The sequence below is a fragment of the Cricetulus griseus genome, chromosome 2 (genome assembly GCF_003668045.3).
Source record: "Cricetulus griseus strain 17A/GY chromosome 2, alternate assembly CriGri-PICRH-1.0, whole genome shotgun sequence".
Taxonomy (NCBI): domain Eukaryota; kingdom Metazoa; phylum Chordata; class Mammalia; order Rodentia; family Cricetidae; genus Cricetulus; species Cricetulus griseus.
The window spans coordinates 433,814,892-433,835,179 of record NC_048595.1 but is presented as its reverse complement, the minus strand read 5'-3'; the positions used below and the strand labels follow the sequence as shown (position 1 = coordinate 433,835,179).

Genomic DNA, 20,288 nt, shown 5'->3' with positions numbered 1-20,288 from the left:
ATCTCAATTCTGACCAATTGGATGAAGTTCAAAAAGTCAGCCTTCTCTTTTCAACCCTTGGCTGTGGAAAAACAAACACTTAAGGAAAGCAAAGCAGAGCCATGAGCTCTGAGAACAGGGTTGCATCCAGGAACATTTATAGAAAATCTATAGCTACACACCTCCAAATTCAGTAGCTAAAGTACCAATAACACCCACCACATGGAAGACTGATAACTTGTACTTTATGGTGAAAGTGTTTCCAGTTAATGCATGGGGACCTTTAGACGCTCATCTACATCAGTTGATTCCCAATAAATGGTCCTCAGTTCTTCACACTAAACACATTTGTGTATGTATGTGTCCTGTAGGTTTTCAGGTTCCACCAGAAAGTTTGCCATTTTCTTTGTCCTATCCTGGTAAACCTCTAGAAATTACTATCTTCTCTACCAAAGCACTTGATTATTTCTTCCAAAGTCAATGTCCCAGAAAGAAGTCACTTGTTTCTATTTCACATAATATTTTGTATATCAACTTGCTTGAAATAAGAGATCTAAGATCATTGGTAAAGAATTCTTTTAAACTCCGTAAGGGGTTAATATTTGAGTCAACAGATGCTCACCAATATGAGTAAGAATCATGCCACCCATTGAGGGTCTAAAAGGAGAAGGACAGATCATATCTCTTCTCTCTTCTCGAGCTGGGACTTCCAATTTCTCCCATGCTTGGACATTGACACAGTGGTTTTTAAGCCTCTGAACCTAGACTGTGGCTTGTGCCATTGATACTGTGTTTGATCTGCATTATCTTTCCTGGGCTTTCCTGGGCCATCAACTTGCAAACAGCTGGTTTGTATCTTCCATGCTGCCATGGTGATGTGAAGCTGTCCCTCATAACTAATATCTTTTTGTACATGCATGTCTATTGGTTTCATTTCTTGGGACATCATTGACTAAAATAAGCATTATATTACAATGATATACTTATCTATCAATAAGAACCAAACAATGCAAGGATATCTGACTGATCATTATGATCCCTAGGCCCTAGGATGTTCCCTGTTGCATCACAGGTACTCAGATAACATTTTTTGTTTTTATTAAACATGTCTGTTTTCTGAATATACCATTCACATACTGTAGGTAGAAGTTGTACAATTTTAGATGAGACTATGATAACATTGATAATCTGTAAATTAGTTATTAGCCTTAGCTGGTAAGTGTTGTCTACTATTTTTATTTATATATTTTGCTTTTGAAAAAATGTACAGTTTTAATTTCTTAATTTCACTTCTACTTGTTATTATAAAATACCTTTACAATAACCACTTTGAGGGGGAAAGAGTTTATTTTATCTCACAATACCAGGCTTGCAGGAACTTGAAGCAGCCAGTGACAACCACAGTAAAGAGAGAATTAATGCATGCATGCTGAGTACTCTGCTCACTCGATAAACTCATAAAACACCCAGAGCCCAAACCAAGGAATGATGCTACCCATAGTGGATTGAATCTTCCCATATCAATTACTGTACTTAGGATAATCTCCCACAGGCATGACCACAACTGAACTGATCTAGACAATCCCTCAATGACATCTTTCTGGGTGATTCTAGAGTGTATCCAGTTGACAAGTAAGAGTAATCATCATGTATAACTATGACTATTTTACTTTAATATAAAAATCATTTAGAATTTCTGTACAAGCATCAAATTTTTCCTCTGTTAGTTTTTCACTTGAGCTGAAAGATAAGTACTTCATAGAGTACATGGGATGGCCACACCATTTAGCTTTACCTAATGTTCTCAAGTTCTAAATCTGGGTAGCTATGGCTAGGTCTTTCCCCAGAAACATCTCTCCCCAAGCCCAAATCATTGGCCTCCTGTATTTTAACTTACCATATCACAGAGTACACAGGTTAACTTAGTGTAAATTGCTTTCCTTGATGAGTATTAAAGTCAAAAAGAACATGAAAGGATTGGTCTTTTCTTCAGAGACCTAGCATTCTTTCGGAACAGAAAGCTGAAAACTGCAGGAGGTTCCTTGATTATTCACTGTTTATTTTAATTGACAGCTCTCTGTGAGACCAACATGTAGATGAATCAAATCAAAGCAAACATATGCTGTTTTACAAATTGATGTTTAATAATACTTATCTGTTAGCCATGCAGAATTGCATTGCCTATTTTAATCTCAAGATATGAAATTGAAAGGTACATTAATGTTTTCTCTTTTGGTTTGGGTTTGAGAACTTCGTGCCATGTCATATGCCCAGTGATTGTGTGACTCAAAACAGCATCTCCCCCTTGTGCCTTCAGATCATTATTGTTATATTCCTATCCTGTGCTTTACTTCTGATCAAATTTCCCTAGTTGCCTAAAATAGCTTTTTAAGAAAAAGAACCACAGACACTAAATCACTCAGTTCCACAAATTGAAGTGGCTTTAATTTAGGCCAATAGTCACTTTTGAAGTCATTTAGTCCTAAGTTTTACTATCTGAACACTACCACATGGCAGAGCTTTGAGAAATCACTTTGCCATCACTGTGAGTAATGGTCCAGTGGTGTGCTGCATGAGCCAACCCCTTTCTGTGTGTGTCTAGGTTTGGGGTCTGAGTGGAGGCAGACTGGCCTGAGATGATGGTTGCCTAATTGATAACTACATAAGAGCAGCCTCTAAGCTGAGAGAGACATCTGGATGGACAGGGGCCTGCTTACCTGAACTGTGATTTCCTGCCAACAAGGTGGGGCTCACGGAGCATCTGCCCATTCTGCTGGTGACCACAGGTGGACCAGGTGTTCCGTCCCATTCTTGAGCTTTCCTTGGCTCTCTGGAAGAAGCTGCTCCGTGATGACCTCTCTCTTTGCTGTCCAACTTTGGTAATGGCTCCGTGCTGTGGCTTCGGACTTTTAGCTCCTCAGTGGATTCTGTGCATTAACAAAATTACTTGTTATTCAAGAATTAAATCCTCCATTAAATAATTCTTAGAAATCAGAATGTCTTTCTTAAGTGCTTGTAAGATGTTGTGGAAAACAGAGTAGTCCTGAAGACCCCAGTTTTTAAAATATGACAAAAAACGGGTCCCATGAGGGATTTTCTTTTCCTCCAAGATGTGGGTACATTAGTATCACCAGAAAGAAAATCATTTTCTCTTTTGATATACAACACCTCAATGAATCTCAACCCCTTTTTTTTATTAACCCCCCCACTTGGTTTCATCTTTAAGGAATTCCTTTAAGGAGTATGTTACATTCATTCCTGCTTTCTACTTCCTCACCTTTTCTTTACTGTACTGTATGTAGCATGAATCCAACCCAGCCAATCTCCATTACTGCTTTTGCTAAGCAAATATAGTAGGTTTTATTAGCTGAAATATTTCCCACAATTCCTAATGATTGGCCAACTTCTACCACTCATTTTTATGTATTCAATTCTTCCAGTTTCACAGATCCTTCCTTTACTTGCATTGTGTTCTGCATCAAACCCCTTTTCCATGTCATCTGTAATTTTCTTTTTTTTTAACACATCCTTTACAGACTGGTCATCTCTAAGGTGATAGCTGAGACACTGTCCTCATTCACTATAGTTTCTTTGTATGATTTTTATTTTCTGGTTCCAACAAAAGTCTTATCTAATTCCTAATGATTTCCAAAACTTTTCACCAAAAGCAGGACTGTTCTCCTTAGTTTATGTTCATTATCTGATGATTGCCTTATAGATAACACAAATTATCATTTCAGGTACTGCACAGTTATTTCTCACTCAACTAATGGCTCTTCCAGGCCATGCATTCATCCATGCTAAGAGATTGTCTGTCCTTGTCTTTGACTGCTAAAGCCCAAATTCAAATCCATCAGTCAGAAAAGTCTACTAACTCTTTATGAGACTTTCCCTCACCCTTCTCTACTTGGTAGCAAGTCTACCTCAAGAACCCCAGTTCAAGCTGTTGGATTGAATTATGTCTCTTGAATTGACACAACTGGCTTCCTTGACATTCTCTTTGACATCTAAGGTACAAGTCACAACATCCATTTATAACACAAATGTGGTCATAATATTCACCTGACAAAACCACATTGAGGAGTTTCCATTTCACAACACAATAACCAAGTTCCTTATTAGAGTCTGCAATATTGGCCTTCCCTGCCTCTGTGATGTAACTCTCTCATAATCACTGTAAGCAAGGAACAGTGTCAAAATGGTCATAGCTTCTGTCACCCTCTTCCTCTTCTGAACAAAATAATGATGTTTTCTGCAACTTCAAGCTCTGCCCTGAGTACCCTTAAATCTTGTCTTTGCTCTAATTGAGCAAATGAACTAATGCTTGGGGATTTCAGTGTCTTCTGAAGTGGCACCACCGCCATAGTCATGCCTTCTGGTCATCTGTGTAGTAATATAGCATATTGTCTTTCTACATGTTTACTTTGCCCCCAAACTCTTGAAAGTCTCATGCTTTGGTTTTTCTTTTCTTAGGACTGGTTTTCCTACCAGCAAATACCCTGTTTAGTAAGTAGTTTACTTAATTTACTTAGCAAGTTTGTCAACTCTGCCATCAGTTCTTCTTCTATGTACAATATTTCTAATTGGACCAGAGAATCAAGTGACAGTGAATGTAATAAAGTGGCTTGATTCTGGTGGTGTTTTTTAAATCTGATCACTTAATAATAATAATAACAATAATAATCATCAAATTAGAAGTCTAATCCATATAAAGATTTCTGATAAACAAACAGTAATAATCTAAAAAAAATACTGTATTTTTATTTTCTTGTCTTTTAATTTAGCTTCAAATGTTCCTCAGCTTTTAACAGCTTAAACACAAATGTGATGTTCGGTTCCTCATTATCTTGCTGCATGGGCAAAAGAGCAGGCTTCTGTGTATTGAGCAGTAATGGTCAGGGTTCTGAGGGCCTCACAGGGCTCCACTTGGCAGTGTTGGCAAGCAGTAATTATAGACAGAAAAAGGAAGTGGTAGACAGAAATAGCCCAGTCGGTTATAGTGCCTGATTTGGATGTGCGGTGGCAGCTTCAGCCTGTGATTGGCTGCAATGATTGGTCAACACTCTGCTATTTGTTACAAGGGGAAGCTGTTAAGTAAGGGCAAGGACACAGTTTGTTTACATAGTGATTATAGAGAAGCACCTGTGGGCCAGTTTAATTTCACATTTTTGCCGTTTTGCTCTCCCATTCCTCTTCCTGCTGTGAGACTCTGCCAAATGGAAACCCTGAATAAACAGCCTTTCTGTTCTCACTGGCTGCTCTTCTTTTATTTCACACTGCTCTAGCCCCTGCTAGCTACATAAATAGAGGAATTACACTCCATGTGATGAACAAACCAGAAAGGTAGTCTGATCCAATTGCAATATCAGAAAGAGTTCAGGCCTCTAAAGACACATGTTATAAAGTTAGGGTATAGTTACACTGAACTCAAATATGAGAAGACAAAATATTTTAATGATAACATACTTAATCATAATCATTAGGACAAGAATGTTTAACCAACACCTGCTATTCGGTGCCCTGAGACAAATGGAATTAAATCAGCACCAGACATGATCAACAGAGGCCATTCCCAAGATGTTTCTTCACAGTCTCAAAGAAAATGCAACTCTGGCCTCTGAACGCCACCACCTCACATTTAAGGACCTGTCTGTTTCACCTGAATTCCTCTCCCACATTTTAACTCTCCTACTTGGTTGCTTGTGCTGCCATCGGTTTATGAAGTAAGACCCACCCTCCTCCCATCTATCTCTTCCATCCTTCCCGTGTCTCTCTGACACCTTTAATACCTTGTCACATATACAAGATCCACTAGTGTTGAAACTAGCCCAAATATAAATAAATAGAATAAAGAGCTCAAACTCAAAGCTGTGTCCAATACTGTTCTCTCAGACAAACTTTAAACATTGAAGGAGAAGATTTACATTAAGGCATCTCCTTCAAAATTGCTTTCTTTATTCTTATTCTCATCACACCACAAATATCAGTGGCTTATCATTTAGTCCTCAAGCCTCAACTATTTAAAAGCCCAGTGCAGCTTGGAAACAAGAAGGAAAAATGCTTTTCTTCTTTGTGTGTTTCTCTCTAAGTGCCAAGGGTTAGTTTCAGTTAAATTTGGAGGTGTATTTAGAGAAACTTGAACAAAGTTTCCAAGAGTCTGTACTGCTCAGGTTTAAATGTGTGTACCTTTATGTATGCTTTTTGATTAGAAAGCAGAGACAAAATATTAGTAAGGATTTATAAGCATATTTTTTGAGTTTTGAGTTTTTAATAAATCTTTCCCCCATGTACATATTTAAGAACTGCTTTCAAAACTAAATAAGTTTTCTCAATAAAATAATGCTATAACTCCTCAAAATAACTGTCAAAAAAGAGACATCTGGAAAGTGAAAAAACTGAATTAAGAACTAATTGGTCAGACAATTAGATTAAATGTATGAAATTAAGCAATACTGCTGTGGGTTCCAGGAAATCTATTCAGGATGTAAAGACAATTACCCATATCCAAATATATTGATGTTGTTTAACATCAGTTCAAATCAGTTTTGAATTTAGTAACATAAACTGTCCACAAGATGCTTGTTATGTCTTGTGGAAACTTTCTTAGGATTCATAGTGTCTCAGTGCCTATGTAGCAGCTCCCATTGTAGATAGGTAATGACTGTTTTCTACACACTCTGTTCATCCAATGAACAACTGTGCTAATAGTGAGTGGGTGGCTGAAAGAATACATATTTATTTCTTATATTTCTACAGCATGAAATTCCATGACAGGAAAGCTCACAACTAGCAAGGGCCTTCAGTGTGTCACCGTCCCTTGACAGAAGGTTGAAGGGAAAGAGAACAAGCAAGGAAGAGGGAGGGGAGACAGAGAAAGGGAAGGACAGAGGAGGCCAATGAAAGGAGAGGGGAGGACACAGATAGAAATAGAGAGAAGCAAACTCATCTTTTATAAGAATCACACTTACACAAGACTCGATCTCTTCCTGTGACCCTGCATTAATCCATTCACAGGGGAGAAAGTCTCAAGGCCTCGCCCACCATTACTACTAATAGAGGATTTAGTAAGGGACACATGCCAGTCACAGCAGTGTGCTTATTTCTGAAGCAATTCAGAACTAACTTCTTTCTGTTTTCTTAGATAAACACCCTGGTGAATCCACAGTGAGGTCGCGTGTCTCATTTTGGTCATGTCTTCCTTATAACACAAATGAACTCCTTTTCTCTCTGTGACCCTAACCTGAACTCTAATTGCATATTATTGTGTCTTTCTAAAACAATGCTGTGTGGAGCTGATCACTGCCAGACAGAGACAGTTTACCTACAAGTCTAGACAAGCACTGGGTCCCTTTGTGACCTTCTGTCATCTCATTTCCTGAATCTCTAGGAGGACAGGGCAAAAGGTCTTCTGTCTCCACAATCAAAGGGCAGTGGGATGAGGGAGGAATTTTCATTTATCATTGTCCCTTCATTCTTGTGTGAACCCTGCCATTTGGGGTCAGTTTTGACATTCTAGAGAGGCTCTCTCTTCAATACACACACACACACACACACACACACACACACACACACACACACACACAGCTCAGTCATTTGCAGATGTGATCATTTTAAATAAAATTGAGACTCCAAGTTTCTTTTAAGAAGGTAAACAGTATGAAATCATGGTATCAAGAAGAGGCACACTGAGGCAGAGCTTAGTAGGCACCAAAGCCTGATGGATTTTTTTTAAAAGATGGGGTCTAATGTATCCGAGGCTGCTCACCAACTTGCTACATAGCCACAGACCTTGAACTCCCGATTGTCCCACCTCTATCATGCAGGTGCTGAGATTACAGGTGTGCACAATATCAGGATTTATGAGATGCCGGGGGGGGGGGGACGGACAACCCACGGCTTCATGCTATGAAAGCACTCCACAAACAGAGCTCCATTGCTAGCCCACCTCTAACCCTCTGAATTAGTAAAAAATGCCTCAAAGACCTTTTGTAACTTGCCCAAGCTTACACATGACAATTGGCAAAACTTTACAGAGAACCAGGATGCTCATGGCTCCACTTAGTTCAGCACACTGGAACTCTGCGGCTGACTTAGAAGTCAATTGCTCTTTTCTCATGGGTGCAATGAAATCAATTTAACAATCATGTTTACTTTCCCAGGAAATATTACTTATCCTTCCACTAGGACAATGTTTGTGCTAAAAAATTCTTCAGCTGTCCAAGATGATGATATAAGCCTGGGACAGTTATAGAGACATTACCATCAAATTATCTAAAAATCATCCACCAAATCAACAAGCAGCACTAGAGTATCAAACTATTATGGTAAAGCTTGCATCAGGAAAGCCCAACAGAGCAGGACAGAGAGACAACTTACTGGAAGAATGCCACTTACAATTGCCATTGTGTTCATAGAATGAAAGCTGAAATAATCTCTGGGTAGAGGCTACTCACAAAATCCACTTGCCTCTCTCTCTGGCCATCAACCTAACCAACATCTTATTCCTTCCAGTAAGAGAGAGTGATATAACCATGCTGTAGCCAGTAGTAGGTGGGGGACTGGGGATTGCTTATTCAAGCTGTGTTCATAGCTGTCCCCATGGCATATTCAGGCTCTTGCTTCTGTTGCATAATGGAATTTGTTGAGGTCAAGAGCTGGCAGAGCCTGCACTTGGAAATCCCCCATTAACAGAGACTCAGCTTTCAATCCATTAATTGATTGTTTCCTCATCTTCGATAAAATCTTGGTTGGAAACATGCATGACCCAAGGATATGCTGCATTGAATTAAACCGTTAAGTTTTAGAGGGGTTGTTATTTTTGCAGCATTTGAACTATCTGAGCACAGATTTTTTTAAAAACAAAAACATATTAGTTCTAGTCTAAATGTAAGATTGCTGAATTTCTAATGAAGGAAAAGATTTTATACATATACTGACAGAAAAATTAAGGAGGAAAAATGTTAGGTAAGTTGCCAAATAAATCTCAAAAGTTTTGGCTGGCAAAATGACACTTGCAGCACAAGCTTAAGTTAGAATCCAGAAACCCAAAGAAATGGAGAGAACTGACTCCCAAAAGTTATCCTCTCCTCTCTACACACATGACATGGCATATGGACATGCACTCACATGTCCTCTACCCACTAAACAGAAAGCTCAGTTCCTTAACCTTGTTTTCCTCCTTGCTTTAATTCTAGAAAAACTCCTTTATGAAATGGGTAATCTTTAGGGAATACTTAAGAATTATTTTAAATACCATGTTTTTCGTAAATTTATATCAAATATACAATAGATAGACTGGAATAATCACCCATATACTTTACATATATTATTAACATGAATTTGAATGGGGATGGTACCACACCCAAATTTTTGTAGTTTTCTATTCAGACTAGCAACAAAGAATCATTAGTAAGAAGTTAAATAAGACTGGTTTCTGTAGTAACAAAGGTCAATATAAGATTCCTAGAAAATACTGAAAAGGAAATAGTAAACACTTCAACATGAAAATAATTTCAACATAAGCTACATATTAAAGGAAAATTAAATGTAAGCTAGTGTTCCCCCATGCTGTTATGGGATTGAGATGATTTAGAGTTGATACTCTGCTTCATTCTGTAACCTCTGGGACTCTGAGGAAGTAACATTGACCATATTTTAGATTTCCCAAATAAAATGATAAGCTTGGAACAAATTTTTTTCTAAAGATCCTAAGTATCACACTGTACCTCTGTGACAATTCTAGAGAAAATCAAAATGATCAAGATTCCCTGCCTTAACTAGGCTTATAAATACACCTCTAAAAGGTACACAGCTCACTCCATCTTTATGATCATTTTCAGGCCAGGCTCTCTGATTTTAAGCAATATGACAATGAGCTGACATGGTGACCACCATGCTAAAGGCACTCTCTAAGACAGAAGCAGTTACATGAAGTAAGACAGAAGTCAAGTTCTGTTAAGATTCACAAGCAGACCATGATTACTGCATTGTAACTGTATCATCCCCATTTTAATAATGAGGAAACCAAAGCCTACTCAGGTATGTTACCAAGAAACGGCCTGGTGAGCAATGAGGCAGCACCTTTCTTTCTACGGCTGTATTCCTTCACTCCTGACTATGGTGTGTCATACAATACCAGACCATCTTTAAAGTCCTTTCCACATCTCAAGTACTATCATGCTTATTTACACTTTATTATCACGTGGTTTCATGTATTTAATTTCACCATCAGCATCACTTTATGATGATTTGAGTTCTAACTCCCTTTCTATTGCACCTTGATAATGGAGTGAGAGGTCTGTCAAGCCGAGGGTCTGTGACCATCACACTGCATGTGCATCCTCTTTTCTACACTGATTCTGCTCCTGCCTGGAGCCAGAACTTCCTGCATTAATAATTCTGAGAGAACTGCTAGATCCTTGGTTACCCTTGCCCCGGAAAGTCAATGCTGTTTGAGAATAAACATACACACAAGCACATAGAAAGTAGGCAAGCCAACACTTGGGAAATGTCCAGCCTCACCAAACAGCACAGCCCAGACTTTCAACAGTCAGGTAAAAGGGCAGAGGTTCAGGATCCACAATATGTTCACTTCCTGATGAAAATATGCTCCATGTGGGAAGAGTAGTATCTGAGCTGACATATAAAGAAGCTACAGATTTTTGTATTTACTTAGTTCTTAAGAAATAGGGGCCAGACAGTGGTGGTGTAGGCCTTTAATCCCAGCAGTCAGTAGGAAGAGCAGGCAGATCTCTATGAGTTTGAGGTCAGCCTGGTCTACAGAGTGAGTTCCAGGACAGCCTCCAAAGCTATAGAGAAACCCTGTCTCAAAAAAAAGGAAGGGAGAAAGAGAGAGAGGAGGGGGGTAAGACAGTATATCATAGCTTTTAGGAAATTCTAACCAGGAGGCAAAATCAATCAAAATGGGGACATGAAAAGTTACCAAGTCAGAGGTTAATGATCATGCTGGCTTTATCTCTGCTCTCACAAAACCCACAGAACTCTAGATGTCCCTACCCAAACATGAGTGTGCCACCAAGTTCTAACACATCCTTTGCAAAGGGCTGCATAGTCCTGATGCTGAGAGGCTGAACTACTAAAGGTTTACTGGTGTTTCATCTTTATAAACAACTTTTAGGGTTTGTATTTAATACAGGTGAATGTGTGGCCACCTGCCAAAAGAAGAATTTCTCTTTGGAAATAGGATTCATGGGAACCGAAGTACTTTACAGAAGTCATGTTTTATGTGTCCATCTCCCTAGTAATGCCTATTATTTTCAAACTACAAAGCTAAGTATGTCCTTATGAGATTTTAAAACAATTAAATGTTTTCTTGTCATGGACAGAATATGGATGTTTTTATAAAATAATGCCTTTCCTAAAGCCATGAAACCCCACATGCAGTGTCTAGAAGAAATGAAGCAAAACCCTGGAAAAGTAGACATGAACAGACTTTTTTTTTCCAACGGCTATAATTTTGGTTATTCTTCAGTAAGAAATTCAGAAGCATTCATCTTCATTTGAAGAGTTTCTGCTTACTAATATCATGAGAAAAACAATACAGTAATTATCTATTAAAAGGAATTCAAACAGATAGATGTTTTGATAAGGAAAAACGTGGAATTTTATTGATGCAACTACCGTCTCTGTTTTGTTCTACTTTTAAGTGATCAAAGCAGAAGAATCCTTTGAACAGTAGGAGACGAAGAGAATGACTCAGGGAAGGAAGGAAAGACTCCATTAGAGGGGATTTTCAAAGCTAGAAGAACTTTGGTGATGGGAAATGATTTTATATATCACCAAGATTGAATTACTCTATTGGAAATTGCTAGTAAGTACTCATGAATCAAAATCAAGGTTCCTGTTGCAGCATTTAGTACCATATAATTTAGAAATGGCCTAAATATTCTTAGAGGATATAAAAACTAGTATTAATAATGTAGAGTATGAGTTAATACCTGCCATCAGGGAGCTGTGTGTAAAGAGTTCACACCTCTTGGGCATTTTGGTGTGGGGAGTCCCACCAGCAGCATGGTATAGGAACAGTGTTCCAGAATTTTCTTTGGAGTTATAAGCACCTGAGTACCAGCTTAGAAATAGTCTCTAATTAACTCTCAGGTCACTGTCCTCTTCTGAGTACCCATGTTCTTATCTGGAGGAATGTAGACTCAAGTGACTTCAAAGTCAGCAATGCAAGGATTCGTGCTACACTGGGATCTACATTAGACTCTCTGGTTCCTTACTGCTTATTAAAGGCTTGGGGGATAGTTTCTTGTTTTTAAGCTCTTTATTCTTAAGCCACAATTAAATTGAAATTTCTAGAGTTGATCCTCAGTATTGTGTATTTTGTTATTTCTAATATGAAAAGTCAGTGCCACTGCTGAAAATTATAGAAAATTTTTATCATTGCTTGAAATAATTTAGATTGTTAACTTGCTTAGGTCCTTCTACTTTTATAGCTTTACCTATTTTTGAAAGAAATTTTCTAATTAGCCTCTTTTTCTCAAGTGAAGGGAAAAAGTAAAAAATAACATAGGGACTTATCTATTTTCACATTTTAAAGAATATTTTGAGAAAAAAAAACTATAGGAAGAGAAAAATGTTTCAGCACTTCAAAATTGAAGATCATCTCTATAGTCCATTTATTTTCTGTTATGATTACCCCCAAATTCTTACATAAGGAAATATCAGGCTGTCTAAGAACACACAAAGACACACAGTGATGTGGCTGGTTTCTGATTATTTCATTGGTTGCTTCAGCTATGTTATCTCATAAACGAAAAGTCAGACAACTCTGTTACATCAATGACAACCATTAGGAGATAAAATAGGGAGTTGACATAAGAAAGCCAAGGAAAAACCTCACTTAACATTTCTTAATGTTTTCAGTCTTAAATGCCTATGCATTTTTAAAAAAAAGAAAGGTCATAGTTCGATTTATTTTTAAATTTTGAAGGAAAAGCAAGATTTTCCACTGTTAAGTGGGAAGTGTGTGGGTAGTTGAGTATATGCACAGGTGCGATCACATTTAATTAAGACTAAAATCATTTTAACAGATAGATGGAAAAAACCTCCATACTAAAAGAATTAGAAACATTTAAGCACTAAAAATATTAATTTATGAGAAGAAAAATACCATTTCTATTATTCTTGAAAGATGTGACTCTGAAAATGCATTTGTGAATGTTTCTGAAACAAACATTAAATGCTAAGGAGAATGGCACCCTGCCATAATGGATAACGGGAGCATTTAATGTCTGCCAATGCAAATAACTGCATATTAGTGCAATCACAATGACTGATGGCCATATTTGAGGGAGATGAAGATGACATTCATACAAAAATTCACAAAATTGAAACAATGACTCCTCCAAGGATAATAAAACTTATGGGTGCAGTGTTGCATGTACATAGAACTGGTTTTTCCCCTAATTTCAATTTACCTATTCTCTAGAAATCAATGGTTGGAGAGAATAAGGGTGTTTTGGAACCATTGTAAGACAATATAAAATATGTCAGAGCATCTAAGGGAAGAAATGCACATATAAATTCTAATTGGGCATGTGTGAACTGGTTTTGATCTTTCTCCACAAAAGGATATTTTAAGTGAAATTGAAAATGCGCCACTAGAATCAGAAAGCTACATCAGGGAAAAGAGAGTCAGACTCCTTTCCAAGGCGTTCAGTCTTAACTCTGCCCATTTTCTTTCCTGTGCCTGTTTGTGTAACAGTGACTTTGTCTGTTACATGCATTCCCTCAGAAAAGTGACATCTCTGTTGCAAACATAATTCCAATCTTCATTCCATTATTTAAAACTGTCTTAAGTTGTGACACACAAAGAAAACATAAGAGAAAATTCTAAGTGACAGGTGAGAATAATTTTTGAATTTAACAACAAAGCACAAGCAACAAAATCAAAAGTAAATGAATTAGAATAAATCAAACTGAAAAATGTATGAGTCAATGGGTGCAATAAGCAGAATGAATGTACAGTCTATGGAATGGAAGGAAATAGTTACAAGATATATGTCTAATAAATGATTAACTAGGAGCTGGGGAGATGGCGTAGTGAATAAGAGCATTTGTTGTGCAACTGGGAGGACATGTGTTCAAATCCCTAGCACTCATTTAAAAAGTTTTACATGACCATGGATCCCTGTAACTCCAGTGCTGGGAAGCAGAGGCAGGGGGCTTTGGAAGCTGGAGAACAAACCTACCTCAAATAGAGATCCTGGTTCAATGAAAGACGCTATTCTGAGGGAACAAGAAGAAAATGGAAACGAAAAATACCCCAATGTCCTCTGCCTTCTGCATACCTGGGTTATTTATAGAACTTTTATAACTCAGTATTAACCTCAAAGATTCAAACCATACAGCATTAAATGGAAAATATCTTGGTTATATATTCCTCTGAAGACAATATGTTAATGGCTAATAAATGCATAGAAAATGATCAGCATTATTAATCATATGGAAATACAAGTCAAACTTGATATATGAAATTTCATGACCATTAAGATTTCTATTTGAAAAAAATAAAAAGAGTTGCCTAGAGCGTAGAGGTAGCAGAACTATTATACATAACTGGTGAGAACAAAAAATAGTAGTTACTTCAGAAAAGTCTGGCAGTTCCCCAAAAATAAAACACAGAATTATTACAGACCCAGCAACTACTTTCATACTCCGAAACAGAAACCCCAGGCCCAGTCGGATCATTGTACACCAGTGTTCCGCATAGCACTGGTAACACAGGGGAGAAGTGGAAGCACTCCAAAGAAACACCAATGAACGAATGGATAGCAGTGCTATATGCATGGGCCTTAAAAACAAAGAAACTCTGAAGGGTTGAGCCTTGAAGACATTGAGCTGAGCAAAGTATTCCAGGCCCAGAAGTGTATGCTTGCATTTATATGAGTCAGCCAAAGTAGTCCAAGAAACCAGAATAGCAATTGGAATAGTGTTAAGGCAAGATTAGGGGCTAGTATTTTGTGGGACATTTTTCAGTTTGGAAAGGACAAGAAGAAGCAGAAGAAGCAGAAGAAGCAGAAGGAGGAGGAGGAGGAGGAGGAGGAGGAGGAGGAGGAGGAGGAGGAGGAAGAAGAAGAAGAAGAAGAAGAAGAAGAAGAAGAAGAAGAAGAAGAAGAAGAAGAAGAAGAAGAAGAAACACTGTGGTAATTTACTATTATATAACTATATACTTATAATTACTAAAATCATTATAGTATGGTATAGTATAGTTGAACAGCACATAGACTTTACCACAGTAAATACTTGTATTTGTACTTTTGTGGGTCTTAGGATTGGCATGAGCAAATGGGGAGCAGTAATGCTGATTCCTAACTTTAATGTTTGTGTTTCATCTTTAATAGAAATTTCTGGGCCTTTGAAGGGTTCTCGTTATGGATATGCCTAGCGAGGGAATTTACACTCCTTTTCCCATTAGTCTCTCAGTTGAGATTAATGACCCTGAAGTTCACCATGAGCCAGTATCTCCAGGATCTAGGGCCAAGAGTTCATTCACACTAACCATCTATGTGGGTGCACATTAACCCGTGATGGGAGCGCCTCTTTTCAGATGTATACTCTGTGTGTTCCTGAGTGTAGGAAGGGCCGTGACTTATCCATCTAGCTGGTACTGATCTTGATCCTACTCTGATGGCCTTGGGACACTAAGTATCTAAAAGCTATGATCTGATGAGTCAATCCTGCTTTGCCTGCAATATAGTTGCATGAAAGGAGCAGAGGGTTTAGGCTTTTGTTCTCCTCCAGCCTCAGACTCAGTCTTTGCTTACTAGAAATCACCTCATATGTAGCTGAACTCACAACTCCTTGGGGGCCGATAACAGTGGCATGACCTCACTTCCCTGTCTCCACACCTACTGTAGCCTTCTCTGCTGTTAGAATAGCAAGAAGGAAGGGAAGCCAGAAGGATGAAGGGGGAGAGAAAAAAGGGGAGGGAGGTAATGAAAGGGGAAGAGGAAGGAAGGAGACAGGGGGAGATAAATGATAACCGAAGCCCAGGGAAACATATTTCACGGCAACCCAGATTATGAGAGCCGGCTTCCTTAAATGTCAGCTACTCACAGTCTTCTGAAGCCCTCCATTGATTTCACAGGGAACTAGGTCAGGACTGCTTTTAACAGGGGAAGCTGCATCCTGCAGGTTTCGTTTTACTATGAGGAGTGGATATTAAAAAATGATGTGTAACGCATGCCTCTGCTTAATTAGCATCTGGATAAAGACTTATCGAGGAAAGCCTTGGAAGTTAATAGAAGAGTGAGTAACGGACAAGTGTTTCCACAGCTGCTTTTGCATCTGTAGCTCTGCCCTTATAAAATTATTCTGGAAGGTCATTCAGCATAAAGGCACCAACCAAGCCCCCCCCCCCGTTTTTGTGTCAGCTAGTCTGTATTTTGGAGTTTAGTGTTATCTCTTATGCCTCTGTGGTGGAATATATATTTTAAAATAAAATTTGAATCCTTGCTAGTTTTTCTGTGAGTTCTGATTAGTTTTCTCTAATTTAAGCTTAACTTTGAAGGAGGGGGCATTTAATGGATTAAAAGGAAATCAAAATATTTATGATATTTGAAAAACATATAAGCAGTTGGATTTTAGTGACTGTCATACTCCTGGCAGTATGAGGTTTGGACCTTTTTATAACAAGCACAGCCAGTTTGTTCTCAGAGTTGCTACTTGTGACGGGGGCGGGGGGGGGGCAAGAGGGGAGGTTCAGTCTATATGATGGCCCTCCATCTCCTTCCACCTTCCTCTAATCTCTTCACCCCTCACCTCCACCCTGTACCCATCCACCCTCTCCATCTACCTCCACTCTCTCTACCTCTCTCCATCTCCTTCTGCCTCCCTCCATCTTCAAGGCTTAGACTTTATTCAGCATCCTGAAAGCTGTTCCCATGGGGGCAGAAATGGCATAGTTCTTTATGCTCCAGGTATCAGGGTTATTCACTTAAGATGTCAGATCCTTCATCCAGCTCTAGCTGAAGAGGAAAATGCAAGGAACTCTGGGACTTTCACCCCTTTGCAGTTCCCTCTTTTCAAATGAACTGCACATTCCTTCTGGATATAGCTGGGGTCCTGTGATCACCCTTCTGAAATATGTAAAAATCAATGTTTTATAGGATACTTCCATGTATAGCAATTTTCTATTTTTATTTAAATTAGAAACAATATTTGTTTTACATGTCAATGCTAGTTCCCTCTCCCTCCCCTCCTCCCCTGCCCCTCACTAGCACCCTACCCTTATCCCCTACCCTTTCTGCTCCCTAAGGAGGGTAAGGCCTTCCATGGGGGGGATCTTCAGAGTCTGTCATATCCTTTGGGATAGGGCCTAGGCCCTTCCCCATGTGTCTAGGCTGAGGGAGTATCCCTCTATTTTGAATGGGCTCCAAAGTCTACTCCAATGCTAGGGATAAGTACTGATCTACTACAAGAGGCCCCATAGATTTCCTAGGTCTCCTTACTGACACCCACATTCATGAGCTCTGGAACAGTCCTATGATGGTTTCCCAGCTATCAGTCTGGGTACCATGAGCAACCCGTTGTTCAGGTCAGCTGTTTCTGTGGGTTTCACCAGCCTGGTCTTGACCCCTTTGCTCATCACTCCTCCTTCTCTGCAACTGGATTCCAGTTCAGTTCAGTGTTTAGCTGTGAGTATCTGCTTCTACTTCCATCAGATGCTGCATGAAGGCTCTAGGATGGAATATATATCATTTTAATTGCAACAATCTTTAAGGTAAATTTGGGGGAATAAAAATCTGTAGCTGCGGAAGTTTGTCTTGTCCTAAAATTCCAAGTTAGAGGGACATCTATCATCTATCTGCTGCCCTGGGGAATTGGGCTGCTGATCTTTTAGACACACACACACACACACACACACACACACACACACACACACACACACACAGTATATTCATAAAGACACTTACACATATTTTTTCCAAACTATCTTATAGTACAGCAAGGCAACCTTAAAGCTGGTTTAACAAATAAATTTTAAGCAAAACTGTGAAAATGAATATTTATGCTTATCTTATCTTTCTTTCAATTTTCTATAAAATTCAACAGTAAGCAGGCCATATTCAATGCCACCTGGAGCCTAGCCCAGCTCACCAACTACAAAGACTGCTTCCAGCACCCACTGGTGAAGATCTGTGCTCTGCTGTTTTTCATAGAACTTATACTAATACTTATTTTACCTGCATCAAAATTATTTGCTTTTATTTTTGTTGCTGGATGAGTGTTGTCTTTATCTCTCAATCTGTAATTGTACTGATATTTTGGCTAAAACATATTTTCATATTTAATATGTAAATTGTTTGTAATACAGTATGTATAAATTATCTAAGACTGAGTCATCGATGGTTTTTACCTGGAACCTTTAACTATCTTAACTAGTGTTGATCTTGGCTCCCTGTGAATAACTATGGTTATTTAATTATTTAATCAATAATTTATAATGATATTTTAGCACTTTAATAAAAAGTTTAGATTTGGAAAAATCAGTAACTCTTCAAGAATCAACTGATGATACAAAATGCACTCATAAGTACTATGGACATGGATTGAGAACTGCATATGACCCTTGTCTTAAAAAATTGCCATCAGTTATTGGGACCAATGCACAGTTGATCCTGATCTGGACAAGTGTTAGCTCTTATGGCAAAACCACTCACATCACATGCCCTGATCATGCCTTTACACATATGTCATTACACCTCTGTTGGTCTTAGGCCAGAAGAACCTTTAATACATAGAGGAATAAAGCTCCTACAAAGAATGAGGGGAAGGAGTTCACAATGGACCCTACAAAGGGTGCTTATGACATGGCAGTGACAGAAAAGCCTTTACAGGGAATAAGAGACAAGGTCAGACATTTCACGATAAGCATATTAACTTGCCTTCTGTAGCACTAACTAAAATCAGTTTTGGTGAGGAAAGGGTTTATTCAGCTCACACGGCCATGTGTCACAGTCAATCACTGAGAGAAATCAGGGTAGGAACTCAAGTGAAGATCATGGAAGAAAGCTACTTACTGGCTCATTTCCTTTGGCTTGCTCTGCTACTTTTTAAAATAGTGCCCATACCCACCTGCCTAGGGACAACACCAACCACAGTGGGCAGGATCCTCCTATATCAATTAACAACTAAGAAAATATCCATAGACATACTCTCAGGCCAATATGATAGAGTCAATTCCTCAACATTTTCAATTTCTGGGTGACTCTAGTTAGTGTCAAGTTCAGAAAAACTTGCCAGTGCAAGGGTTATGGGAATCAGGATGGAAAATAGACCAGAGTTAGATAACAAGTAGGAAACTTTATATGAGTTCAGATTAAGTAGAAAGAAACTGAGGTTAAGATGGAATGGGAGAGGGGAGCTGTAGACACCACATACAGAACATGCCCTTGAGTGGAGCCCCATTGCTAGATGTAGTGAGCCTTTTCTATTTTTATTTCCCCATGAAACATCAATGGGATCTTCTGCTTTTATTAGTCAAACTAGGCCAAAATGAATTCCTCAACATTAAAGTAATATTATCGATAAAGGAACAGTGTGGGGTGATTTGCTTGAATTTCCTAGGTTTGAAATGTCTTAGGCCATTGTGCCACTGACAAGCTTTCATCTTCTGACAGATCTCTCTTGGTGTTAATCACTAGTAAGTGGCTAATAACTAATCAGTCAAAACAGTAAAATTAGTATGCAGGTATGAAGGCAAATTTGACATCCAGAATGTGATACTCGAATAAAGCAACACTTCAACTCAGCTCTGATCATTCTCTTGGGGGCTGCTATCAATTAAATCCTTTCAGCCATTCAGATGTTTTATTTGTGTCATGAGAACAAAAAGACCTGATGGGAGTATCCATCCGCAGCACAATGGGGGAGTCTGTGTTAGACAATAAAAGGATGTCCTGATCTGGTCTCTACTTGTTTCAAATTACTATTATTTATTTATTCTTTCATAGCCACATACATATATATGTATATATTGTGCACATTGACTACCTTGTCCTCTCATCTTTACTCCTCCTGATTCCCTCCTTTCTAACAAATGCCTTCCTACCATCGTGGTGTGTGTGGGTGTATCCTATTGCATTTATTTAATGATACTTGATTGGGCATGAGTGAGGGTTATTTTTATTTGAGCAACTTGAACAGGCTACCACTGAGAAATATGAATCCCCCTCCACAACCAGCCCTTAACTACCCGGAGCTCTTGATTCCCTTTTCTTATTCCCTCTTATTTAGTCATATTAATCACATTTATAACAGGAAAATGCATACAGAAAGCA

General features: G+C 38.6%; 1 protein-coding gene across 2 annotated transcripts in view; it reads right to left on the bottom strand.

The window, feature by feature from the left end:
• Nyap2 (neuronal tyrosine-phosphorylated phosphoinositide-3-kinase adaptor 2) overlaps positions 1-20,288 on the bottom strand; it is a 223,821-nt gene that overhangs the window by 56,055 nt on the left and 147,478 nt on the right. For both annotated transcript variants that reach the window (XM_035441056.1, XM_035441057.1), the window contains exon 4: positions 2,697-2,906. In XM_035441056.1, coding sequence (XP_035296947.1) covers positions 2,697-2,906 — 210 coding nt within the window. The remainder of the gene's footprint in view (positions 1-2,696; positions 2,907-20,288) is intronic.